This window comes from Epinephelus lanceolatus, chromosome 22 (genome assembly GCF_041903045.1).
Source record: "Epinephelus lanceolatus isolate andai-2023 chromosome 22, ASM4190304v1, whole genome shotgun sequence".
Lineage (NCBI taxonomy): Eukaryota > Metazoa > Chordata > Actinopteri > Perciformes > Serranidae > Epinephelus > Epinephelus lanceolatus.
In genome coordinates, this window is record NC_135755.1 from 3,104,893 (window position 1) to 3,132,251 (window position 27,359).

The window sequence follows — 27,359 nt, forward strand, 5'->3', positions numbered from 1 at the left end:
CTCTGGGAACTCCTTCAAGACTGTTGGAAAACCATTTCAGGTGACTACCTCTTGAAGCTCATGGAGAGAATGCCAAGAGTGTGCAAAGCAGTAATCAGAGCAAAGGGTGGCTATTTTGAAGAAACTAGAATATAAAACATGTTTTCAGTTATTTCACCTTTTTTTGTTAAGTACATAACTCCACATGTGTTCATTCATAGTTTTGATGCCTTCAGTGAGAATCTACAATGTAAATAGTCATGAAAATAAAGAAAACGCATTGAATGAGAAGGTGTGTCCAAACTTTTGGCCTGTACTGTATATATATATATATATATATATATATATATATATATATATATATATATAAATATATACATATATATATATATGCAACAAGCTAAAGATTTAAGTTGCACAAATATCCAATTATCAACACACACAGTTTTCATTGGTCAAAAATGTATTTCTGCTATTATGATTATGAACAAAGCGGTCTGTTTTATGCCGGTATTAAGTTAGTTTGATATTGGACATTCACATTCGTCTGACATTCAAAAGACAACAACAAATGACAATAATAAAATAAGTAATGATAATAATAAATACTAGTACTGTTAAAACAAATGATGATTAAGTTTGGCAATATTAAAACCTGGAGTAAAAAAAAGAAACAGGAAAATGAGCAATGAGCAACTTGGTGAAAAATGTCCCACATATTGCAATTTGTTTTTAAATAAATAAACATGGAAAATTATTTTTAAAGAATTAAAAAAAAGGTATAAGCCTGGGGATAACTATAATTATAATTACATTTTAAAATTATGTTACACAAAGATTATAATTTATAAGCACTCCTTCCAGCTCATTTTCTTGTTTTGTTTTTTCTTGTTTTTAATTTTCTCTTTTTTTCTAATTTCTTGCTATTTTTGGGTAATTTCTTCTTTCATTGCTCATCGCCTTCATCCCATGTTTGTTAAAGAAATCAAGCCAATTCTAAACCACCGTCCTTTCCTCTCTTCCTCCCAGTGCTTCCCCACCTTTCCTTCAGTCTCTGTTTAATCACACTCCTGATTTCTGCTGTTTTTTTCTCTGGAGCTAAGTGTCGTATCAACACAGTCATTTTTTTGTGGTCTTCTCTCATATATATATATATATGTGTGTGTGTGTGTTTTGAATCTTGCCTGGCAGCGAGCACGTTGCATTTAAATAGGAGACTGATGAGGGCGGTAACATGCCGTGTAACGTCTACAATGAAGAAGAAGACGAAGAAGAAGCCCGCGGTGCATTTTGGGTAAGTAGTAGCCCCGCAGTATGCTCTGCGATCATACTACAATGTAGGCGTGTTTAGTAGGGGTGGTAGCATACTGCTCCTCCCTACTACGGTTCGGACATACTAATTTGCTCTACTACAATCCATACTACTTGACGCAGCCCAGGAGCAGGAGGAGCAGGAGGAGCAGCAGAGGAGCGGAATGGAGGAGGACAAGCAGAACCCGGAGCACCGGAGCAACAAGGTCCGGAGAAGACAAGCAGCAGGCTCGTCCTCTGATAGCAGCGATGTTGAGGTGAGTGTTGATGACGTCATGGATAAAAAGGGCTTGACAGCAGCCACACTAAAGACACGAGGAAGAGTCTCGAGGCTCCGTGGATCATCCGCTCATTCTCTGGTTCACTCTGAGCCTCGTGGCGGCCATTTTGTTCTCCTCCTGTACTGGTTTCCAGTCTGCGGTCAGTGCTCCGGGTTGTTCTGTCTGCTGGGATTCAGGGACAGTGGACTTCCGGTTTGACGGACAGAGACAGGTGGTGATGAAGGACAGGTTGTTGTCTCTGGGTGTCCAGTTATAGTGGAGCTGTTATCAGCTCATGTTTTGTACACATAACACTGACGGCTCTGTGTGGTTTCTTCATGGAGATTTTCCCGCGCGGCGCATTTCGTGATCTCGCGAGAGCTTGCAGAACGAACAACGTCAGTTCTTAAGCTCGTTGGAGATGAACTGCGCCTCGCCTGGAGAATAGACGAGAGCAGAGCTGCAGCAGGAGGCGGTGACAAAAAGCCGCGGTGAAGTCGGACAGTTTCCAGCAGCCTTCAGTCCGTACAGGAAGTCACAGACACACTAACATCCTGTCTGGAATGATGTCAGTTCATTAAAAAAGTGATCAGACTCATATATCAGTTTGTTTTCAGTCTCCAGTTGTTTTAATTATGATAGATTAATTTATTACAATGCTTTACAGGTGATCTGTAGTTTATGTTCATGGTTTATCCTCCATTTGACATGAATTCTCCTGTAAATCAGCATCATGTCAGTTTGACCCGTCCCCTCAGCTACACAGGCTGAATACACTGTGTCTCATTCATGAAAAGTGAGTAAATCTGTGTGTAGATTTGCACATAAAAGCCTACTCTACTAAAAACCTACTCTGGATTCAGGAACGCTGCGGGCAACTCAGATTTGATCGTAAACACGTGTGTATGATCATGAATGCCAATCCATCGTAAAGTGACAGCGCGCTCCCGGTAATCAGCAATCAGCATAAATCCCCGCCCATGAATAGCCAATGGCCACCATATAAGGAGGTGCAGGTGCATCCAGTCGACCTGTCAGTCATGGCGCAAACAAAGAAAGAGAGAGAAAGAAAAAAGAATTTTTCCGAAGCGGAGATGGAAATAATTTTGGGTGAAGTGGACTTAAGAGAAAACATTTTATTGTCTTCAGTTAGTAGTGGTGTGACAGGGACAGGCAAAGTGAAGGCCTGGAGGGAGGTAACAGATGCTGTTAATGTTGTCTCCGTGGTACAAAGAAACATGTCAGAGGTGATTTGATATGAAACTGGAGGCAAAGAAACGCATAAGCACACACACAAAAAATACAGCAGCCACAGGAGGAGGAGGCTCACAGTCACAACTATCTGCTGCACACGAGCACATCGCTGGCATAACTGGGGAGACCTCTCTGTCAGGAATTATTTCTGACGGAGACAGCAACATGCCTCCACTGGAGTCAACATCAAACCCAGACGGTAAGGTGTTGTATCATAATACATTCTGAAAACCATCACTGATAGCGTAGCGGTCACCAAACAAACAGAAGATTCATTTGTGGGGTTTTGAATGAAGTGGGAACAGGAAGCCAGAGATGTTTTGTGCGTAATGGATAAACTCTAAATCAGTGATGGCTGTCGGAATGTAGAGCTATTTAACATTTATTTTAACAAATGATGCGATAACATATAGCCTGCAGCAGTTTGTATGCATCATCTTCAAATTATTTGAATCTTAATAGCCTAAAGCTCTGTTTAATACAACGTAAATTAAACATTTTTCAAATCAGATTTATTCATTCAAATGATCAAAAAGCCACAACAACAAAAACAAAAACAAAAAAAACACGTATTGTCTCAAATAATTCTTTTACCTGCTGCTCCTGCTGAACCCAGGCACCGAGGCTGAAGAGGCTGTGATCCGGCTGTCCTCACAGATATTTTTATTATCATCATTCAACATGTAGAAAGAATGTGTAATCTATTGAGTCGATTTACATAGATAATTCACAATCATGAACCTAATCTGGATCTTAAACCTGCTAATTGCCAACTAATGTAACTAAATGTGTTATAGTTTTAATATTTTGTCTTGTTCAAAGGCATCTGTGTATTGTGTACATAACAGAGTGCAACACGAATTAAAATTGTAATTTCCAATAGTGAAGAGCAATATTTATATGCTTTACTAAATTTACACAAGCACTACGAGTGGTCAGGAGCAGGAGTAGATTTTGTTAGTAGCTACGAAAAGATCGGAGCTACTAAAATATTGATGAATGCAGACATGCACGTAAATTTCCGTCTGCGAACAGTTTACGCACAAATTCCGTCTGCTCACGTTTCATGAATGAGACCCACTGTGTTCAACAATAAGGTTCATATTTTCAAAGCAAAAAAAAATACTAGACAACAGCTTTCATTAAAGATCAGTCAGATACAGTCAGGGCTTCACATCTGTTATTTTAAGAATCCTCACTGGCCACAAGTGTCTGTGTTGCTAAATACTCCAATAATTAAAAAAGTCCAGTGATAATTAGGGATGGGCAGCACAAGCAAAAACACTATCCGAAAATCATGGCAACTAGGCTACTTGACGATTTTTCGAATAATAAAGCGACAAAAATAGAAGAGCCGCATAAAATAGAAAGTTGTCACGCGACAGACGGGGGTTGTCACGCTGCTCCTGTTGCTGGTGGAGTCGCTGTAATTGATTAACAGGGGGGCGAGCTGCTACGGGACTCATGCTGCAGACGTGTCGCGCCACTGACGGGCTCGGTGGACCCTGGCCGTACGGTCCCTCGCTGCCTCCTGCGTGCCTTGCTCTCAAATGACTGTGCATACTTGTTGTAGACATGTGATACGCAAGCTTTGCCTCACAGAGTTTGCACTGCACCTCATTTTCGTTTATTTTGTCGAAGTTGTTCCACACAGAACTTTTTGATGACTCTAGTAGTCTCTGCGTGTTTCTCCTGTTTGTAGAAGAGCATCAAACTAGCTGGTAGCCCATCTCACACCGCTGTAGTAATCCTAGACTGCCCTCTTGCGGTTAGGAGCTGAATTGCATGTCAAATAAAGGGGGGAAATAAGACGGCGAATAGTAATAGTCGCATTAAAAAATCGATTTTTCAGAATAAAACGACTATTCGAAAATTGTGACCCATCCCTAGTGTTAATATACAGTAGACTCTGTGTAGTTTATGATGAATGTAGGTCTATTTAGTCTCTGACAACTAACCTTCACCGTCAGTCACACAACATGTTTTCTGTCACAGAATAAACCTTCAGATCAGACAAATACAATCTTAATCTCTAAAATTCAACAAAAATGAGTAGTTTATCTAAAACGTCATATTGTTGAGTCAACATCTGAACCAATCAGCTGTTAGATCAGCTGAGAGCCAGGCGGTGCAGTCGGTGGAGAGCAACTGCAGCGCCTGGCTCTAAAAACTGGCTCTCACGGTTTTATCGCCGTCCACTTTTGTAATACATCAGAGCAAGTCGAGATGAAGTCGGACACAAAACTAACCGGCATGCATTGTGCGACGATCGCCGGTGATCGAATCTGCACCTATGATCTGCACAGGCCTGGCTCATCTCGAACGAACCTAATAATTTACAGACTCTAACAGGGGCGTGTCCAGGATCTGAGGACACTGGGGGCTCAGCCTCTGTAGGGGGGCACTCTGGTTCCCTGTTTAGTGTGTGTTGTTTCGCCTGCTTTCCACATGACTTGTTAATTGTGATGTTAAAAATATACTGTAGTTTTTAGTAAAGCTGCCCCCATGTACAAGAAATACTTTATTAAAATGTTTGCATATAAAATAACATTTCTATCAACAGATTGATATTACTTATATTTGTTCTTTTTCTCTTTTCATCTTTACCTATTTTTTGTTGTAAAAACATTGACCGTTAGCTCACATGCAGCATGAAGCTGTTCTCTGTGTTGTTGAAATTAAACAAAATAACATGGAACATATCTGCTTATTAGGCTACTGATTTTAATTGGGATATTTCTGATGAACTGAATGACATTTAACAGAGTGTTGCCCGTCTTGAAGGCTGGGCTCATAGGAGACCACCGGACTCTCTCCCAGGGGAGGGGCTGGGGGAGAGAGGGAGATGTCAGGAGTCCAGGCAAGGCTCCGCATGGACGGTTCAGAAGCAACTCGGAACGAGTTCAAATCAATTAATAAACAGACAAAATGGTGTTTTAAACTGCATATATTACTAACAGATCTATTCTCTGGCCTAAAGTGCAGCCGTGACTGGTTCTGAATGTGGGCTTTAGCAGGCAGCCGTTCTCTCCTCTTCCTCGTCACCCCCTCACTCTGAATGTAGGCATGGACTGTAACGCTATATGGCGTATACTGTCCCCATCAGTTCCAGAAGAATCATAGCACTGATTCTTACGCTGGTATCGGTTCTTCCGGTTTTTCAAACACTGAGTATCGCTGGGTTTTTTTCATCGTGGTATCAAAAGGTATCATGAGCATCAGTTCTCATGACATCACTATTAATGACGCTGTGGGCTAATGGGCATGTAGCTACTTCCATGTTTCAGATGATACGTCATGTTTGTAGTCGACCAGTGAAGATGAGTTTACATATCACCTTGGGTTCGTCCTTCACCTTCTCAAAATGATCCCACACTTTGGATTTCCTGCCCGACATGTTATTAACTAGCCTGTGGAATAACCGCAGGTACCGGCCCGGGAAATGAACCTGACTCCTGTCTGACTGCTGAGCGTGGACACTTCCTGTGTCTGTCCTTTCACATTAAAGTCCCGTTAAAGGCGATTCACAGATTAACCAGCAAAAAGTAGGCTACGGTGAACTTGTATGTCCCCTGAAGTTAAATTTAAGTTTTAGAGTGTTTTCTTAAAAGGCTAAAAACTTTCTTGATAGGCTAGCTGTTTTTGTTGACATGTTTGAAAACATGCAACAGCAACAATTTTAAAAGACACAGTGCGCTCTCAAAATAACTGCCAAAATAACACTGTTTAAAACTTAGCAAACCGGTTTGGATTTATTTTGATAAGGCGCAGCTCCTAACAGAGTTTCATGTTTGTTTGTTTGTTGTTGTTTTTTTCTGCGACTAAGTGACCAAAATATATAATTTAATAATTACATTAATATCATAAACATGCGGGCGACTAGTTGACTAATGGACCTAATGGACAGTGGTGGAAACTAAAGTCATACATTTGCTGAAGTACTGAAGCTACTTAAGTACAGCGTCGAGGTACTTTTAATTTACTCGAGTATTTCTATTTTATGCTCCCGTGTACTTTTATTCCACTACATTTCAGAAGTAATACTGTACGTTTTACTGCATTACATTCATCTGACATCTTGAATCATTTCACAGATTCAGATCATGAAAACGACATATTTATATTTTTACATATATATATATATATATATATATATATATATATAAATTTATTTATAAAGCCCAATATCACAAATCACAATTTGCCTCACAGGGCTTTACAGCATACGACATCCCTCTGTCCTTTGGACCCTCACAGCTGATCAGGAAAAACTCCCCAAAAAAACCCTTTGACGGGGAAAAGAAACAGTAAAAACCTCAGGAAGAGCAACTGAGGAGGGATCCCTCTTCCAGGACGGACAGACGTGAAATAGATGTTGTACAGAACAGATCAACATGATAAATTAACAGTAATCCATGTGACACAATGAGACAGAGACGGACAGAGAGAGAGAGAGAGAGATGCAGGACAGACGGTAATGACAGTAGCTTACAACAACATTAATGAAAGTAATAGTATTATAATTCTGGCTACTGTGGTACAATATGTTGAAAGTATATATTAATATCTGATAGTATACATATGTGACAATAATCATATGTGTATAATAACAGTGGAAGTATGACTAATGACTAATGATGGCAGCAGCAGCAGGAGGCATCTGGCAGGACCACGGCAGCAGCACAACCACACACGTCACGCTGTCCAGGCACCGCTGCGATATGAGTTAATCCGAGAGACAGTGGAGCACAAAGGCTCCGGAGAAGAAGCTGAGTTAGGGTTGGCACAGTACAAGACAAGCCTGAGCCAGCCCTAACTATAAGCTTTATCAAAGAGGAAAGTCTTAAGTCTAGTCTTAAATGTGGAGACGGTGTCTGCCTCCCGGACCGTAACAGGAAGATGATTCCACAGGAGAGGAGCCTGATAGCTGAAGGCTCTGGCTCCTGATCTACTTTTGGAGACTTTAGGGACCACGAGTAACCCTGCGTTCTCAGAGCGCAGTGTTCTGGTGGGATAATATGGCACTATGAGCTCTCTAAGATATGACGGAGCTTGACCATCCCGTCATGGATTATTCTTACTTTTGAAAATCAGAAAACAATTTGCATTTCAAAACATTAGCAATGACTTTGTTATTACATTTCTTATCACCAACATACACTTCACCAATCTTTATTTCAGGTAACTTAATAACGTAGGAAAGAAGCAAGCACTCTCAAAATAATCCCCTCGGCAGGTGCACAGCCAGAAACAGCAAAAAAGGGAAAAATGCCAGCACTTACAAATGTCCTTTTGGTAAATTTAATAAACCAACTTGGGTGGCAGTACCAGAAACACAGACGTTTCGGCAGAAAGTTTCCAACTTAGGTGGCAGTACCAGAAACACATAAGTTTCGACAGAAAGTCTTCTGCAGTGTGTCTTCTTCACACTGAAGAAGACTTTCTGTCGAAACGTCTGTGTTTCTGGTACTGCCACCTAAGTTGGAAACTTTCTGCCGAAACGTCTGTGTTTCTGGTACTGCCACCCAAGTTGGTTTATTAAATTTACCAAAAGGCAACTTAATAACCACATGTGAATATGTAAGAGTGCTTTGTGTCATGTGTTTCAAAGGAAGCGGAATGGCTTTACAAATTGGACTGAACTCTCTGACGGAGCATTTTAAATGAAACTTTTCTACAAATGAATCACATTGAATAAAATGGCCATGTTCATCCATCAAGTCAACAACATATAACACTTTTTTCTCATACCATTCTTTTTTAAACAAGGTTTTCTTACTAATTGTAATGGTTCTATTATTCCACAAGGTGGAGCCATGTGGTGTGAAATTATGGGTCTATATCATTTTCCAGTAATGCAGTACCTGTTTATGGAAATCTGACAATTTAATAGGCAGTTTTGAAATCTCCAAATCACATTTCAACTATGTTGAAGTCTCCACCCATTATCACTTGATCTGAAGTGTAGGTTATTTTCCATCATTCACAAGTTTACCTAGCTCTGCAAACATGTCCCTGTCCACAGCTTTATTATTCTAACCATAAATACACACTAAAATGTAACGTTTGTCATTTATCTCTACTACTACCATTAACCAATGACGTTATGTATCTGTTTGATTGTCAGTTATCATGCCTGGAAACCTGTTAAATAATACCATTACTCCAGCTGAATGAGAAGTTCCATGTGCAAAAAAAGAGGCAGAATCGCCCCACTGACCTTTCCAAAACTTTTCGTCAGTCATAACAGAATGAGTCTCTTGTAAGAAAACACATTTTGATTTTTGTTCCTTGCAAAATAAAAAGATTGCTTTTCACTTAACACTGTTTTTAACCCCCTAACATTCAAAGATAAAAAAGAAATAGACATAATCTATAATGTATCTGTTTTCAATATGTCTTTAACTTGCTTATAATGCAGGAATGAAATATGTTGCCCTTAGAACATAACCATACCAACTTATTGGGCTTTAAATTTTGTCTTATGAAGTATTATCAGTTTAAATTCTCATCAAATATACTTGTAATGAAACCATGTATATTTTGACAAAGTGCTTGAATATTACCTTGCTGAAAATATCAGTTATGGATCAATTCTGTGTCCCTCAATGAGTGCTTAGCCTTCTTTGAGAAAGGCTCTTTTCCCATTTCTTCTGGCTTCTTGCACCTTGGGCCACAGCTTAGCCGGAGCTTCACGATCCTCCTTTGAAAAGTCCTCCTTGAACTGAATGTTCATCTCTGTGCAGACTCTCGCCTCTCTTGATTTTTCCATATCTCATCTTGAATAGTTGGCATTGCAAACTGTATGATTATTGGTCTGGGCATTTTGTTGGTAGTGGCGTCATTCTTCTTTCCCAAGCGATGTACTGTGTCCACTGTCTCACCAAGTTTATCCATTGGCCGTGGATTCACCCGGGTAAGGATTCCAATCACCACCTCTCTTGTGTTTTCTTCTTCTTTTTCAGGAAGACCTATTAGCCTGAGGTCCCATCTTCTTTTGTATCTGACATGCTCCAAACACGCCTGTCTCAAGGAGATGTTTTCCTTTTTCAGGCACATTATTTCTTCTTTCATTTTACCGATTTCATCTTTATTTTCTTTTATGGCTTGAGTATTGCCTTCCATCCGACGTTCAAAGAGTTTGAGTCGTTCATCTTGATCATCAAATCTCCTTTTGTATTTCTTTTTTTGGGATTGGGACTGGGTAATAGTTCGGGGTGCACCGGTACAGGTAACCCACGGTACGGTCCGTACCTCGGTTTTTGGGCCACGGTTTCGGTTCCATTTCGGTACGTGTTTTGTGCGTAAAGAGCGTAAACAAACTGGGACAAATCTTTCCTTTCAGCCATGTCCAGAGTGCATGGACACTTGTAAGGATTCAAACATCCCTTTGCTTGAATAATACACAAGCAAAACCAGTACATCTGTATCATCACATTTGACAATGAGACGGGAATGTGACTCTGCAAGGTGTATTGCATGTAACACCAGTCTTGTGTCAGCCTCTTCCTGGTCACTGTAAAGATCTGTCAAGCAGTCAGCACCTGACTTGCTAACCCTCTTGACCTCCTTACCATTTTCAAAGCCACCTGCCATCCTTGCACCAACCTCGATGAGCTGAGGTACAAACGAGCATTTACCACAGATTCATCGGCAGCAAATCTACCCCCAACAGAAGATGCCTTCCAGCAACATGTGTTAAGAGCCTTATACCAAACAGCAGTGTGGCATCACAGCCACCTGGCCAAGCCTCATCTCTGGAACCTAGCTGGTAGAGGATGGAGGCTCAGAGAAGATGGGTCAGTTGAACCTATCGTGTTCCAGAAGGCACCAGCACCTAAGGAAGTTAGAGACATCACCCACCTGTATTATAAAGATGGAAAGTACAATGGCACAAGCAAATGCCAGTGTCTTTCAGTGGGCTTGACATGCACTGAGTTTTGTTCTTGCTCTTTCCCAGACTGCCCAAATATGACCCACTTTGTCACTGAAGATAATGTGGATGAGTGACAGTGATGACTACACAGCCCATGAAAAACACCAGCCAAAGAGATAGAGTTTAGCGTGAGGAGAGGGGTCATTCCTCCTCAGAGAGTTTTGTTTATAGTTTTATTAAAAGGATCATCAAGGCCAAACTACAATCCTGTATCCTTGTCGCCTTCTTGTCTCCTTTCAATTTCAATCTTTGTTTCCATAGGAACTATATATTAAAAGGTGTCATATGAACCTACCATTTATGAAATGCATCATACATATAGGCAGCAGTAACCTCAAGTGACTTACTTAGTTTGTAGTAACACTGAATTGGTCAACATTCTTCTCACCATTGATAATGGGCTTTGGAGACTTGATTATGTCAATGTTTCACTTTCCTTCATTTGGAACACTTCATACATTTAGTGATATAACACACTGACTATGCATGTTATATTCACATATTTAGTACTGCTGGATTCAGCACAGGCTATTTTTGGTTCTTTTTTAGGTTTAGGGTGTATAACAATATGTATCAATTTAACAATGTTTGCAGTAAAATATTTAAACCTAAGAATCCATTTCATATATGTGAGACCTTAGAGATGAGGAAAAACATTGTTAGGTTTTGTTCTACCTCCGGTATGGGGTATCTCAAAAACTACAGCCCTTTTTGACAGTTTGTCACGAGCCTATTGTAGTTAATGTTCACCTGAGGGTCAGAAAGGCTGATTTAATATTCCACAGCTCTGACCGAACCAAATCAACCTGACTTCATTTGACACATTTTAATCAGTATTAAATGTAACATTAATGTTAAGACAGAGGATGATGATGATGATGATGATGATGGTGATGATGAAGCCCAGTGTTACTGTGTAATTCTCTGTATAAACTACACTGCAGAGTGGAGTCTCTACTAACAGACAAACACTGACAGCTGATGAACATCAACATCAGCAGCTCCGCCTTACATCTGCTGCCTTACATCTCTCAACGTCCCATCATACACCAGCCTATATATATATGTATAACCTGTTCACCGGTGCCAGAGAGTTTGTTGATCTGGGGGTTGTCGGGTGGTCAGACATCAGACCCTCGGTGTAATCCTGTTGTCTTCCTCTGAAACTGTGAAAGACATCCACACTGCGACGTGTTTTACCCTCTAGACAGCGTGCTGCAGTTGTTGTTCTTCTTCTCTGTGTTTATTGGCAGCTCGCAAAGCAAGTTTAAAGGTACATGTAGCGCCACCCACTGTGTCGGGTTTGTAGATGCTGCCATTGTTAAGTCAATGAAAGCAGTCTGGTCTGATTTATGACAAATGGTTTATGTTGGTTATGAAAAGTAACTGATAAATATTTAAAGAAAATGAGAAAAGACTTTGGTGTGGCGGTTAGCCTGTAAAGTCATGGGGGAGACATGAGCACAAGTCAAGAATCTCAGGTCCAACCCAAAACCACTAAACCACTAAATTATGGAGAGAAGTATCAGTGAGAGTCGCATTGATAAGTAGTATTGGCATCAATTCCTACCAAAAAGTCAAAACCTAAATAAAAACTATTCTGTAAGTTATTTATCATAACATTTGTTGGTGGTAATGCATTAGTCACACATTGTGGGTTATGTTTGGCAGACATGCTTTAAATGTTATTTATGGTTTTAGTTGGCTGGCTGCACCGTGACAACTCATTAACTCTTTTTCTGTTTGTTGCTATAGGAACAGAGAGGAAGAGAGGAACTTATATGTCACCACCGTGACAAATCCTTCACAACATCTGGATCTTCAAAAATTCATCAAAGAGTTCAAACTGGAGAGAAACCATACAGCTGTGACCAATGTGAGAAAACATTTTTGCGCTGCAGTGCCCTCAAAGCCCATCAACGCATTCACATTGAAGGGGAACTGTCCAGTTTTTTCCAAAGTGGGAAGGATTTCACAGAGTCAGAGACCTCAAAAAAACAAGACATTGACACAGCAGAGAAACTGTTTAGCTGTGATCAATGTGAGAAAGCTTTCACCACCCTACGTAACTTAAAACGTCACCACTGTGTTCACACTGCAGAGAAGTGGCACTGCTGTGACCAATGTGGGAAAACTTTTTCGCAACGCACGTCCCTTGAAACTCACCAAAGAATTCACGCAGGAGAGAAACCGTACAGCTGTGATCAATGCGGCAAAGCTTTCATACAGTTAGGTAACTTGAAAACCCATCAACGGCGTCACACAGGAGAGAAACCGTACAGCTGTGATCAATGTGGCAAAGCTTTCACACAGTTAGGTAGCTTGAAAACCCATGAACGCAGTCACACAGGAGAGAAACCATACAGCTGTGATCAATGTGGCAAAGCTTTCACACAGTTGGGTAGCTTGAAAACCCATGAACGCAGTCACACAGGAGAAAAACTATACAGCTGTGATCAATGTGGCAAAGCTTTCACGCAGTCAAATCACTTGAAAACCCATCAACGCAGTCACACAGGAGAAAAACCGTACTGGTGTGAACAATGTGGCAAAGCTTTCACACAGTTAGATAGCTTGAAAACCCATCAACGCAGTCACACAGGAGAGAAACCATACAGCTGTGAACAATGTGGCAAAGCTTTCACACAGTCAGGTAGCTTGAAAACCCATCAACGCAGTCACACAGGAGAGAAACCGTACAGTTGTGATCAATGTGGCAAAGCTTTCACACAGTTAGGTAGCTTGAAAACCCATCAACGCAGTCACACAGGAGAGAAACCATACAGCTGTGATCAATGTGGCAAAGCTTTCACACAGTTAGGTAACTTGAAAGCCCATCAACGCAGTCACACAGGAGAGAAACGGTACAGCTGTGATCAATGTGGCAAAACTTTCACACAGTTAGGTAACTTGAAACCCCATCAACGCAGTCACACAGGAGAGAAACTGTACAGCTGTGATCAATGTGGCAAAACTTTCACACAGTTAGGTAACTTGAAACCCCATCAACGCAGTCACACAGGAGAGAAACTGTACAGGTGTGATCTATGTGGCAAATCGTTTGCACAGTCAGGGGCCTTAAAATCCCACCAACGTATCCACACAGGAGAGAAACCATACAGCTGTGATCAGTGTGGTAAAGCCTTTGCAACGCCATGGACCTTAAAAACCCACCAACGTATTCACACAGGAGAGAAACTGTACAGCTGTGATCAATGTGGCAAAGCCTTTACACAGTCAGGGGTCTTAAAAAGCCACCAACGTATTCACACAGGAGAGAAACCGTACAGCTGTGATCAATGTGGCAAAGCCTTTGCACACAGATGGACATTAATAAGCCACCAACGTATTCACACAGGAGAGAAGCCGTACTGGTGTGACCAATGTGGAAGATTGTTTGCCCAGTGCAGTCAATTGAGAACCCACCAATGCCGGCATGCAGGAGAGAACCCGTACAGCTGTGACTAGTGTGAGAAAGCTTTTATCGAAAGGTTTGACCTAAAAATCCACCGTGTTCACACCAGAGAGAACCCGTCCTGATGTGACCAATGTTGGTAGTGACATTAAAGCCCACAAATGTGTTTACTCTGCATTGTTTTGGACATTTTCAGGGCCAGGCAAACATCTTCCTACTGCTTCCTCCCCATGCCCTGATAGCTGTGTTGATATCTTACTTTTGTCTTTGATTATTTTTATGTTTTTTATTTCAACTGTAACCTTATGTTGGACCACCAGATTCCTCCCTGTAGGACTCCCATGTGTGAGAGCTGATGTAGAGGCAGATAATGTATTGTTCTATATCAAATGTGAAAATAATGTCAGTTTCAAAAGGTCATAGAAACAGTTGACCAGATGTCAGATTTCGCAATAGGAAGGACTCCTTTTAAGAAGTTGTTTTTGAATACTGTCGAGTTGTTGTACTTTGGAGTTACTGGGAAGGACTCCTTTTAGGAGTTGTTTTTGAGAAATTGAGTAATTCTTGTACGATCATTTCCAGGAAATCAAACTTGGCAGAACGGTTAGGTCCCAGACCCAGGCACATCTGCACACACGCACACAAACGAACAGATGCTCACTCACTCAGATAGTATAAAGGTTTTTGGAAGTTGCATGAGCGGGGCTGTGTCCGCTGTTTTCTACGACCTGTATTGTTGAGTTGTACTTTGCAATTAAAGTAATCCCACTGGCTGTAACTTTTCTCCGTGGTTCTCCGAGTCTCTTCATTTCAGTGTTTGCTGAAGTTGAGCAATTTCTGTACACTGACCACAAAATTTTCAAAATCAATCATGCAACTGTCCGGGGCAATGTTGTGGCTCACAATGCACCCGACCCTGAAGCGTATCTTTCATTCACTCATTTCATTCATTCATTCATTCATTCATTATTACTTTTAATCCTTTCCTGTAAAAATAACATAATATAGATCAGTCACAATTAATCAGGCCTGACTCAGTTAAAACTGGTTTACAGTAGGTTCTGGTTCTGCAACACATAAAGACAGAAACATATCACAAAAACAGTGACATCTAACAAAAACATAAAAGCAAACAGTAACATGAACATATAGAGAGGCATGGACTTGAATGAAGTACGCACAAATTATGGGTTAAATCAGTGGTTGTGGGTGTATCCTTCCATCAGGCAGTGTTTGTATGCCTGTTTAAAATGTACAACAGAGGTTATTGTTCTAATATGAAATGGGATCTCATTCAATTGTTTGGTATATGTGTGAAAAAATGATTTCTGACCATAGCTATTTTTATAGGCTGGTGCTGGGATATGTGCTTGGGAGACTGATCTAGTGATGCATTCCTGTCCTGTGTTGTGTCTTGGAACTAGATCAGCAAGTGCTGGAGACATGTTATTGTTTTGTATCCAATGATAAAATTTAATAGCCTGATTATTTGTGTAGTTCTGAAAGGTCAAGGCATTCAAATTTGAAAGTGCAGTACAATGGTGAGTCCAGAGGAGAAATTTACCGTGGATCTTATAAACTCTATTGTACAGTCTGGCTATTGGTTCAGTAATTTATTTTGTGGTGAGGGACCAGATTGGGAGACAGTAGGATATTGTTGAGAGAATGACTGCATGTAGATACGTGTTAGAGATAACGTTGGTAAGATATGGTCTGATCTTGGTATATACATATTTCTGGTTGAGTTTCTTTGTTAAATAATGAACATGATTACGGTAAGTGAGATGTGAATCAAGAGATACTCCAAGATATTTATAGGTTTCTGTAATGGATAGGTTTTGATTAGCAAAGTGGATTGGGTCTGAGATGAATATTGATCTCTTGGGCGAGTGGAAGTACATACATTCCGTTTTCTTGACATTGATAGTTAAGTGGTTACCATTCAACCAGTCATGTAGGATACCAAGATCAGAGCAGAGTTTAAAGTTTACAATATTAGGCTCTGTGTCAGAGAGAAAAATGACAGTGTCATCGGCATATAGCAGACAATTGGAGTATCTGCACACATCGGGAAGATTGTTGATGTACAATAGAAAGAGTAAGGGACCCAAGATGCTACCCTGTGGAACACCCATATCACATATTAAAGGGGAAGATGTTATATGACCGATTCTGACCACCTGAGACCTGTTTGATAAGTATGATGAGAGCATCATTACCACAGAAGAAGAAACTTGAAATGAACTAAGTTTGTGCAATAAAATCTGATGATTCACCATATCAAAGGCTTTGCAAAAAAAACAGAAAGCCTGATACAGAGATTCATCAGATGATGTAAAAGGGGCATGAAACTATCAGCCTGAATCTTTAAAAAATGCATATTCAAACCATAAATATCACGGGCATGAGAATTTTTCAAAGAATTAAATGTCTCAGACAGCTCTGTTTGTGTAATCTCATAGAAGGAAAAGTGATGAAAAAAAACTGATGGGGGACAAAAGGGGGTATCAAATTTTGATGCTAATTCTCTAACAGATGGGACAAAATAATTATTGAAAGCACTTGCAATCTTTTCAGATTCAGTGATAAGAGTTTCATGTAGAGAAATCTGAATATTGACATTCTTTTTTTTCATTTTCCCCAGTAATGACTTTAAGTGTTTGCCATGATGTTTTAGGGTTAGATGCAGCTTGAGTAATTTGCTTTTGAAAATAAGCAATCTTAGCGTTACGCAGTTCAGTCGAACATTTATTTCTGATCTCAATAAAATGTGTTTTATTCACCAGCGTTTTTGATGATCTATACCTTTGAAGAGAATGTGCCTTCTGTTTGAGTAATTGCAGAATTTCAGAATTTACCCATGGTAATTTACTCTGTTGAGATTGTATCTTGTATGCAGTAGTGAATTTTTTATGTACTGACTCCACTGGGTCATAGAGGAGACAGGATTTGTTCTGGGTTTTCAGTCTTCGATAAATAGGAGCTTGTATTGGCATTTGGAGGCTTATAGGTGACAATAATTGTAATTGCGTGTTGACATGTAAAAACAGTGCTTAAAAGGTTAAGAAGGTCGTTAAAATCCTTCTTGGTCAGTTCAGACTGCTTCCGAGCTGCATCATTTGTCCCCACGAGGACAATCACTTGCCGTGTAGAGGGAGTAGAGGGAGTGAGCGGAGCAGCCCTGGGAGTTTATCCAAAGTGATAGGGACTGTGGCTCCAGGAAAGCCAGGTCTGGCCTGAGGTCTTTTTAACATCATGCCAGAGGACTGCAGTTGAAAATTAGCCTTTGGCTAACACTGGCACATTTACAGCAATGTTCATTAATGTGCACTGTCCTCTCAATAAATAAACAAATAAATAAATAAAAAGCAATGAGTGGCAGCGTTAAAGAAACGGACGTTTCTGATTATGGAATCACCGACAATTAATGTAGTTGGAGAAAAGACGGGACGAGGACCTGACAGTAGTGGGTTCTCAGAGCTGGAGAGTGCACATTCAGCCTCTGTGCTGTGTGCTGACGCCGTCGGCTGGGGATGGTGCATCTGAGCCGGTGAGCACGGTGGTGGAGAAGCAACAGGAGACCCCGAAGGACTCCCCGTTGGTGCAGGGCAAGGAAGGCTTCCTTCAGGATCTTGCGACAGGAAGTCAGTTGCCGGGATGAAGGTCGCTGATCAGACCCTGCAGTGGGACGATGAGCCACCCGGCGCGGAGCCGAGGTCACTTCGTGGGATGCAGGATGTTGTTCTGCCACCCTGGAGGAGTGGGGAACTCTGCTAACTGTCAGTGGGAGGGAGGCCATGGTGTCGGTGGTCGCCGTCCCTCTGCGACTGGTGAGCCCACAGGATGGTGACTCCATGTTGATCTTTGGGACTGTGCCCCACCGAGCCCCATGAGTCAAGTCCATGTAGATATATATAGGCTGATTGACCAAATAAGCATTTGAAAACTGATAGTGATGCCTCTTACCATGGCTGTGATCAAAGTATTTGCATCAGCCTGAGACCTCTGTCACAGACAGGCTCTGCAGTCTCAGACGCTGACTCAACATGCTGAATGAAACGTTTAGTCTGGCCCCTCCCCTTGGACCACTTTGCCTATCAAGACCCGACCAGGAGCAACGGCTGGGACACCACAGCTCCCAGTATGACAGGGACATGAAAACCCCTCCACAATGTTCAGGTTTCCAGCTCAGACTGTTTGCTCCTGTTGATGACATCAGGACACCAAAGTCTTCTGAGCTCTGAGCATCATCAACAACTTAAATAGCAGATTAATATGATGTATGTTATCAAGTGTAACATATTTGATGTCTTATCCAGTGTCTTGCATGTGTCCTGTGTTTGTCCACATGTAGAAGACAGCTGAGTTTTTCTTCCTGAGCTCCACCTGTATAAAGACGGAGGCTCAGCAGGGCGGAGCTCTTCTTTTTTTTGACTCTTGTTGGAGGTACAGAGACAGAAGTTGAGTTGAAGCCTGTTTGTTTGTGTGTGGGGGATTGTAATGTCCATATCATCAGATGAGTTCAGCCTTTAATAAAAATAGTTTGTAAACTCTGCAGTGGGATCAAAGTTCCTGGTGTTGGTCTTTGCTCCTGTCACAGTCTCACTACTAAAGCTCAGACGCTCCTCAGGATCAGCTCCACAGTTTCACTGACACTTTTTGGTGCTGAATTCAGGAGTGCAAACACCTCGCTTTTTTCATCAGATGTGTTTTTGTCACATCAGTTTAGGTGACTTGTGTGAACTCTCCACATTCTGAGAGGCTTTTTTGGGGGTGGGTGACAGATCATTGTCGTCTCTCTGGACCGTGGCTGACACGGCAACAAACACATGAAAGTTTGTCTCGTTGGCTCAGACAGAAACAGAGGTTAAGGTTTTATCTGGTTATCTGACAACTTCAACAAATATAATGTGGAAGAGATGATTATGTGTGGACATGATAAAAAGAAGCAAAGTCAAAAAAAAAAAATACCAATACCAATATCGATATATCCACTTTTTTCCCACTTATTTTAGGGGATCATCAGGTCTCTTCTGTAGTGGAATAAACATAATATTAAGCATGTATACTCTTATCATGATGGCCCACCAGCAGATGCAGACACTAAATACAATACTTGAATGTAATATTCATTCATTGTGCGGAATAAGAAAAAGCATGTTGGCTGATTCTGATAGTTCATTTTAAAGATATCGGTCAATACTGATGATGTGCCAATATTATGGTATATCCCTAATAGACAGGATTATAGGTGAGTTACTGAGTACATGAGGTCATTATTAAATGTGGAGTATATGAGCATGTTAATCAGTTAGTATAAGAATGTGTGTGTGAGAACACACAGTGTAGTATGGCGGGAAAAATGTCATTGTATAGTGTGCCAGAAAAATGTCAAAGTGCATCATGCTAAGAAAAAAATGACATAGTGTAGTAAATACCTGTGGATATTCTCATTTATCCAGGTCATAGTTATCTCAAGGCAATTGAATCAAACGCAACTGGACTTAGTTTTGTCTTAGAAGACGTTTCACCTCTTATCCAAGAGGCTTCATCAGTTCATGCTTGTCTGACTAGGCTGGAACTAGTGTGGAAACAAAACAGGTATTTAACCTGGGTTTTTTTTTGTCTGGGGTATCTGAAAAACTCAGGAGGATCTTCAACAAACACCACATCCCTGTGTATTTCAAACCCAGTAACACACTCAGACAAAGACTGGTACATCCAAAAGACCGTACACCACACACCCAGAAGAGCAACCTGGTGTACGCTGTCCAATGCAGTGAGGAATGCCCAGACTTGTACATTGGTGAAACAAAACAACCACTAAACAAACGCATGGCCCAACATAGAAGGGCTAACTTGTCATGGCGAGACTCAGTTGTCTATTTACACCTCAAGGAGAAAGCACACTCCTTTGAAGACAGCAACGTGCACATTTTGGACAGGGAAGACAGATGGTTTGAAAGAGGTGTAAAAGAAGCCATCTATGTGAAATTGGAAAAACCATCTCTCAACAGAGGAGGAGGTCTGCGACACCACCTATCCCCCACCTATAATGCTGTCCTTTCATCCTTGCCCAGGAGACTTAACAGCTTAACCTCTAAAAACAATGGTCGTTCACAAATGGCCTCATGTGACTCTAACGAGTCCAACGACCACCGTTGCAGCAGGAGTTTCAACGACCGTCTTTGACACACCATTGGAGCACTAACGAACCAGTGACATCATTGGTCTTGTGAAGACTTGTTTTTTAGTTCCAGCCTAGTCAGACAAGCATGAACTGATGAAGCCTCTTGGAAAAGAGGTGAAACGTCTTCTAAGACAAAACTATGTCCAGTTGCGTTTGATTCAATTGCCTTGAGAGTATAGTACATAAAAAATGTCATAGTGTAGTATGAAAATCATAAAATAATATGTAAGAAAAAAGTCAAAGTATATGGCAAAAAATCAACAAAAATGTTTAAGTACAGCACGCTAAAAACAAAAGTCATAGTATAGTATGTCAAAATAAAAGTCACAGTGTAGTATGCCCAAAATGACATGGTACAGGGTGCCAAAAAATGTGATAGTGTAGTAAAGAAAACAAAGTTTTCTGAAAGCAAAACAAAATCAAAAACACAGTATTCACCAGAATGACACCATTTATCAGCCAGAAACTGTAAAAACAGAAATCATTGTTAGATTTTCAAATTTCCGACTGTAATTGGACGCATCACGTGTGACAAATGCTTCTGTAAAAACATTTAAATAAATAAATGTGAGCTTGAAATAGTGATATTGAATAAACTGTTTGTACGAACTGTTAATTAAACTGAGGCTTTTTTTTCAACTCCAGGTTTCTGTCTTCAACTTTTAACTTTCAGACATCAAAAGCTATGTTATAAAAATCTATTATATGGTGGAGGGAGGTTGGTGGATTTTCCCCCAGTAACTCAGGGAGGCTCGAGGAAAAATATTTGGAGCTTCAGGGAGGGTAAAAAAAAAAGTTGCACCCAGTCACCCCTTCCTCTGATAAATAAAGAACAGTCCCTAAAGTTCTATAGATCCCCCATTCAACTTTTCTATTCAAGCAACTTGAAAAGAACTCATTACTTCCTGGCGGGAAATCTTCTTGCTTAGCAACAGTAACTAAGAGGGGCGGGGCTTATAACAGGAAGGCTTCTAACGACTCAGCCCAGGACATCAGAGTCCATGAGAGAGGAGGAGCAGGAGGAGCAGGAGGAGCAGTAGAGGAGCGGAATGGAGGAGGACAAGCAGAACCCGGAGCACCGGAGCAACAAGGTCCGGAGAAGACAAGCAGCAGGCTCGTCCTCTGATAGCAGCGATGTTGAGGTGAGTGTTGATGACGTCATGGATAAAAAGGGCTTGACAGCAGCCACACTAAAGACACGAGGAAGAGTCTCGAGGCTCCGTGGATCATCCGCTCATTCTCTGGTTCCACATCACATCTGGAGAAAGGAAATGTAACAAAGCAAAAAGGTTTTTATGTCTCCGTGTTTCCTGTTTTCATCTTTAACTCACTCAGAGTAAAGAAACACTTGAGACGGTCTGTGTTGCAGGGTATTTTCCCGCGCAGTGCGTCGCGTGTTCTCGCGAGAGCTCGCAGAAGAAACAATAGGCTCGTTGGAGATTTAAAGAAAATGAACAGCAGCAAGGATGAAATGAAAATGTAAGAGACTTAAACATGACTTCATACAGGTCTTTAAGGGACTGATTATTTTTAGATCATATCTTAATGGACGATAAATAATTCTTCAGTTCATTTTTAAAGCAAAATATGGAGGCTTTACAGTTTTTCCATTTGCAATGGTGTATATGATATTTACCCATGATAAAAATAAATGCTCAATAGTTTCGGGTTCTCTTGAACAAAATACACATAAGGATTTACTTGAAAGTGAAATCTTTGTGGTAAAGTTTCAGCGGCTGGATAAACATTGTTTACAATTCTAAAGTGAACGTCTTTTACTTTTGGTGAAATTGGCCATTTAAGATAATGGAAACATTTATTAATTAAAATGTTCCCGTTATGGATTATTCTTACTTTTGAAAATCAGAAAACAATTTGCATTTGAAAACATTAGCAATGACTTTGTTATTACATTTCTTCTCACCAACATACACTTCACCAATCTTTATTTCAGGCAACTTAATAACCACATGTGAATATGTAAGAGTGCTTTGTGTCATGTGTTTCAAAGGAAGCGGAATGGCTTTACAAATTGGACTGAACTCTCTGACGGAGCATTTTAAATGAAACTTTTCTACAAAGGAATCACATTGAATAAAATGGCCATGTTCATCCATCAAGTCAACAACATATAACACTATATATGTAAATCTTACTCCGTTGTGTCGATGTCTTCATCATCACATGCCTCCTTGACAGCTAACAGGTTGTAGTCGTGGTCTGGAAGTCCGGTACCCACTCAGCTAGCAGCCCAGTTATTATTAGCCTTCTCCTTCACATTTGGATGAGCAATTAAGGCATTTATCTCAACAAGACTTGGTGAATTTTGGTGTAAATATCTACACATTGGGAGGTTTTTTGTGGAAGTTAACAGTTTTTCAGGACATAGTCTGACAGTGTTTACCGGAGTCTGCAAAGTGATACTGTTTACGCCGCCATCTTGGATCTCCCTTCGAAAATCCCTTTTGTATGATGGACGAGCAAGTCAGGATGAAGTTGGACACAAATCTAACCAGCATGCATTGTGCTGCAATCACTGGTGATCGAATCTGCGCAGGCCTGACTCATCTCCAACAAGCCTGAGCTGTTGAAAGTAGCCGAGAGTGGAAATTTAAACCACACTGTTACAATATGGAGATGACAGTACAGGGTGATTAGCACGATTTAATTTTAACACTGGCAGGGATGTGTGTGTGTCTGAGCACCAAACGTTTATTTTACTGCATTTTGAAGTGTTGTGCACCAGTTTATGGTGGAAATGTCGTTATGTATAGAAAAACAGATGTGTCATATGGTGACGCAGGCGGCAGTTTGGCCATGTGTGCTGTAAGGTTGCAGCGATGTACCAGTTTCAAGGTATACTGTGATATGGAAGTTGACAGTTATCATAGCGTGTACGTTTGCTTATCTGAGATACTGAAAAAACTAGGGATGCACCAATAGGGATTTTTCTTAACCGATACTGATAACTGATAAATTCACATTTTTGTATTTTAAAAGAAGTGTATAACTTGTAGTTAATGTTCACCTGAGGGTCAGAAAGACTGATTTAATATTCCACAGCTCTGACCGAACCAAATCAAACTGACTTCATTTGACACATTTTAATCAGTATTAAATGTAACATTAATGTTAAGACAGAGGATGATGATGATGATGATGATGGTGATGATGATGAAGAAGCCCAGTGTTACTGTGTAATTCTCTGTATAAACTACACTGCAGAGTGGAGTCTCTACTAACAGACAAACACTGACAGCTGATGAACATCAACATCAGCAGCTCCGCCTTACATCTGCTGGATCACATGTTTATATATTGTCACGCCCAGACGCCGTCTCAACATCCCATCATACACCAGCCTACAGCTACTGTTGATTCATCTCACACATTAACACTCAGCTCAGACACACACACGCAGTCAGAGAGGTTACAATACAAATAATGTCTAACTGTAGCACCACATGGCGAGCGGTTATTAATACATTTAACTACAGAGGCGAGCCTTTTAAAAGCTCGGTGTTGGATGTTAGCCGCTGCTGCTAATTAGCTCGTGCTAACACTCTGGAGATGGTCCTTCAGCGCTGTGTCTATAAAGCGGGATATATAACCTGTTCACCGGTTCCAGGCTGTTTGTTGATCTGGGGGTTGTCGGGTGGTCAGACATCAGACCCTCGGTGTAATCCTGTTGTCTTCCTCTGAAACTGTGAAAGACATCCACACTGCGACGTGTTTTACCCTCTAGACAGCGTGCTGCAGTTGTTGTTCTTCTCTATGTTTATTGGCGGCTTGCAAAGCAAATTTAAAGGTACATGTAGCGACACCCACTGTGTTGGGTTTGTAGATGCTGCCATTGTTAAGTCAATGAAAGCAGTCTGGTCTGATTTATGACAAATGGTTTATGTGGGTTATGAAAAGTAACTGATAAATATTTAAAGAAAATGAGAAAAGACTTTGGTGTGGCGGTTAGCCTGTAAAGTCATGGGGGAGACATGAGCACAAGTCAAGAATCTCAGGTCCAATCCAAAACCACTAAACCACTAAATTATGGAGAGAAGTATCAGTGAGAGTCACATTGATAAGTAGTATTGGTATCAATTCCTATCAAAAAGTCAAAACCTAAATAAAAACTATTCTGTAAGTTATTTATCATAACATTTGTTGGTGGTAATGCATTAGTCAGACATTGTGGGTTATGTTTGGCAGACATGCTTTCAATGTTATTTATGGTTTTAGTTGGCTGGCTGCACCGTGACAACTCATTAACTCTTTTTCTGTTTGTTGCTATAGGAACAGAGAGGAAGAGAGGAACTTATACGTCACCACCGTGACAAATCCTTCACAACATCTCGATCTTTAAAAATTCATCAAAGAGTTCAAGCTGGAGAGAAACCATACAGCTGCAATCAATGTGAGAAAACATTTTTGCGCTGCAGTGCCCTCAAAGCCCATCAACGCATTCACATTGAAGGGGAACTGTCCAGTGTTTTCCAAAGTGGGAAGGATTTCACAGAGTCAGGGAGCTCAAAAAAACAAGACATTGACACAGCAGAGAAACTGTTTAGCTGTGATCAATGTGGCAAAGCTTTCACCACTCTACGTAACTTAAAAAGTCACCACCGTGTTCACACTGCAGAGAAGTCGCACTGCTGTGACCAATGTGGGAAAACTTTTTCGCAACGCACGTCCCTTGAAACTCACCAAAGAATTCACACAGGAGAGAAACCGTACAGCTGTGATCAATGTGGCAAAGCTTTCACACAGTCAGGTCACTTGAAAACCCATCAACGCAGTCACACAGGAGAGAAACCATACAGCTGTGATCAATGTGGGAAAAAGTTTTCCCACATCGGAATCTTAATATCTCATAAACATATTCACACCGGTGAGAAACGATACAGGTGTGATCTATGTGGTAAAGCCTTTTCACTGTTAGGGAGTTTAAAAGTCCACCAACGCATTCACACAGGAGAGAAACCATACAGCTGTGATCAATGTGGCAAAGCCTTTTCACTGTCATGGCCCTTAAAAGTCCACCAACGTATTCACACAGGAGAGAAACCGTACAGCTGTGATCAATGTGGCAAAGCCTTTGCACAATCAGGGGCTTTAGAATGCCACCAACGTATTCACACAGGAGAGAAACCGTACTGGTGTGACCAATGTGGAAGATTATTTGCCCGGTGCAGTATTTTGAGAACCCACCAATGCCGGCATGCAGGAGAGAACCCGTACAGCTGTGAGTAGTGTGAGAAAGCTTTTATCTAACAGTATGACCTAAAAATCCCCCAACGTGTTCACACCAGAGAGAACCCGTCCTGATGTGACCAGTGTTGGTAGTGACATTAAAGCCCACAAATGTGTTTACCCTGCATTGTTTTGGACATTTTCAGGGCCAGGCAAACATCTTCCTACTGCTTCCTCCCCATGCCCTGATAGATGTGTTGATGTCTTACTTTTGTCTTTGATTATTTTTATCTGTTTTTTATTTCAACTGTAACTCTATGTTGGACCAACAGATTCCTCCCTGTAGGACTCCCATGTGTGAGAGCTGACCACAAACTTTTCAAAATCAATCATGCAACTGTCCGGGGCAATGTTGCGGCTCACAATGCACCCGACCCTGAAGCGTATCTCTGCGACTGGTGAGCCCACAGGATGGTGACTCCATGTTGATCTTTGGGACTGTGCCCCACCGAGCCCCATGAGTCAAGTCCATGTAGATATATATAGGCTGATTGACCAAATAAGCATTTGAAAACTGATAGTGATGCCTCTTACCATGACTGTGATCAAAGTATTTGCATCAGCCTGAGACCTCTGTCACAGACAGGCTCTGCAGTCTCAGAAACTGACTCAACATGCTGAATGAAATGTTTAGTGACTTGACTGATTTTTGGTCCCGTGTGCAGCTTCCCTCTCTAGCCTGCCTCCAGAAGGGGGCTCTGTTTGTGTTGTCATGGTGAGGTGCTCCAGGTCTGATCCATCATGGTCTGTTGACTCACTGTTAGTCTGGCCCCTCCCCTTGGACCACTTTGTCTCTCAAGACCCGACCAGGAGCAATGGCTGGGACACCACAGCTCCCAGTATGACAGGGACATGAAAACCCCTCCACAATGTTCAGGTTTCCAGCTCAGACTGTTTGCTCCTGTTGATGACATCAGGACACCAAAGTCTTCTGAGCTCTGAGCATCATCAACAACTTAAATACCAGATTAATATGATGTATGTTATCATTTGTAACATATTTGATGTCTTATCCAGTGTCTTGCATATGTCCTGTGTTTGTCCACATGTAGAAGACAGCTGAGTTTTTCTTCCTGAGCTCCACCTGTATAAAGACGGAGGTTCAGCAGGGCGGAGCTCTTCTTCTTTTTGACTCTTGTTGGAGGTACAGAGACAGAAGTTGAGTTGAAGCCTGTTTGTTTGTGTGTGGAGGATTGTAATGTCCATATCATCAGATGAGTTCAGCCTTTAATAAAAATAGTTTGTAGACTCTGCAGTGGGATTAAAGTTCCTGGTGTTGGTCTTTGCTCCTGTCACAGTCTCACTACTAAAGCTCAGACGCTCCTCAGGATCAGCTCCACAGTTTTATAGAAGCTATAAAACTGTGGAGCTGATCCTGAGGAGCGTCTCAGCGTCCTGAGATTCATTCTTTGGTTTCACTCTAACGCCTGCATACACCCTGTTAGTGTTTTCATTATTATTTTCTGCTGCCATAGCAACAGTAACTGCTGCATGTTGGTATGAAAGGACATAAAATGGCAGATAAGGGAGCAGAGAAGACCACAAAAAAATGACTGTATTGATAAGACACTTAGCTCCAGAGAAAAAAAACAACAGAAATCAGGAGTGTGATTATTGTGATGGAAAATTCTGATATTTAACCTATAATGTTGTATAAGGTTACTTGTTTTGATGAAACTGAGCTTCTAGCCTAATGATGTGTGTTGCTCATTTAACCCCTACTGTGACAGCAGTGAGAGACACCAAGGTCACGAGCCAGGGAGGCTC

At 41.1% G+C, this 27,359-nt stretch overlaps 2 protein-coding genes across 2 annotated transcripts; both read left to right on the forward strand.

Moving 5' to 3' along the window:
• The first annotated feature begins 1,241 nt into the window (after nt 1–1,241).
• On the forward strand, nt 1,242–14,938 carry LOC144459721 (uncharacterized). Its single transcript, XM_078164255.1, has 2 exons — nt 1,242–1,547; nt 12,496–14,938. Exons 1-2 carry the CDS (start codon nt 1,455–1,457, stop codon nt 14,206–14,208), a joined length of 1,806 nt encoding a protein of 601 aa, XP_078020381.1. The 5' UTR covers nt 1,242–1,454; the 3' UTR covers nt 14,209–14,938.
• Nucleotides 14,939–21,342: 6,404 nt separating this feature from the next.
• On the forward strand, nt 21,343–26,847 carry LOC117246513 (uncharacterized). The gene is made up of 2 exons (XM_078164297.1): nt 21,343–21,487; nt 24,636–26,847. The coding sequence occupies exons 1-2, from the start codon at nt 21,395–21,397 to the stop codon at nt 25,590–25,592; spliced, it is 1,050 nt and encodes a 349-aa protein (XP_078020423.1). The 5' UTR covers nt 21,343–21,394; the 3' UTR covers nt 25,593–26,847.
• The last annotated feature ends 512 nt before the right edge of the window (nt 26,848–27,359 follow it).

Coding starts and splice junctions, on each gene's coding strand:
- LOC144459721 (XM_078164255.1), top strand. CDS start 1,455: ATGGAGGAGGACAAGCAGAACCCGGAGCACCGGAGCAACAAGGTCCGG. Junction 1,548..12,495: donor CTGATAGCAGCGATGTTGAG/GTGAGTGTTGAT, acceptor TTGTTGCTATAG/GAACAGAGAGGAAGAGAGGA.
- LOC117246513 (XM_078164297.1), top strand. CDS start 21,395: ATGGAGGAGGACAAGCAGAACCCGGAGCACCGGAGCAACAAGGTCCGG. Junction 21,488..24,635: donor CTGATAGCAGCGATGTTGAG/GTGAGTGTTGAT, acceptor TTGTTGCTATAG/GAACAGAGAGGAAGAGAGGA.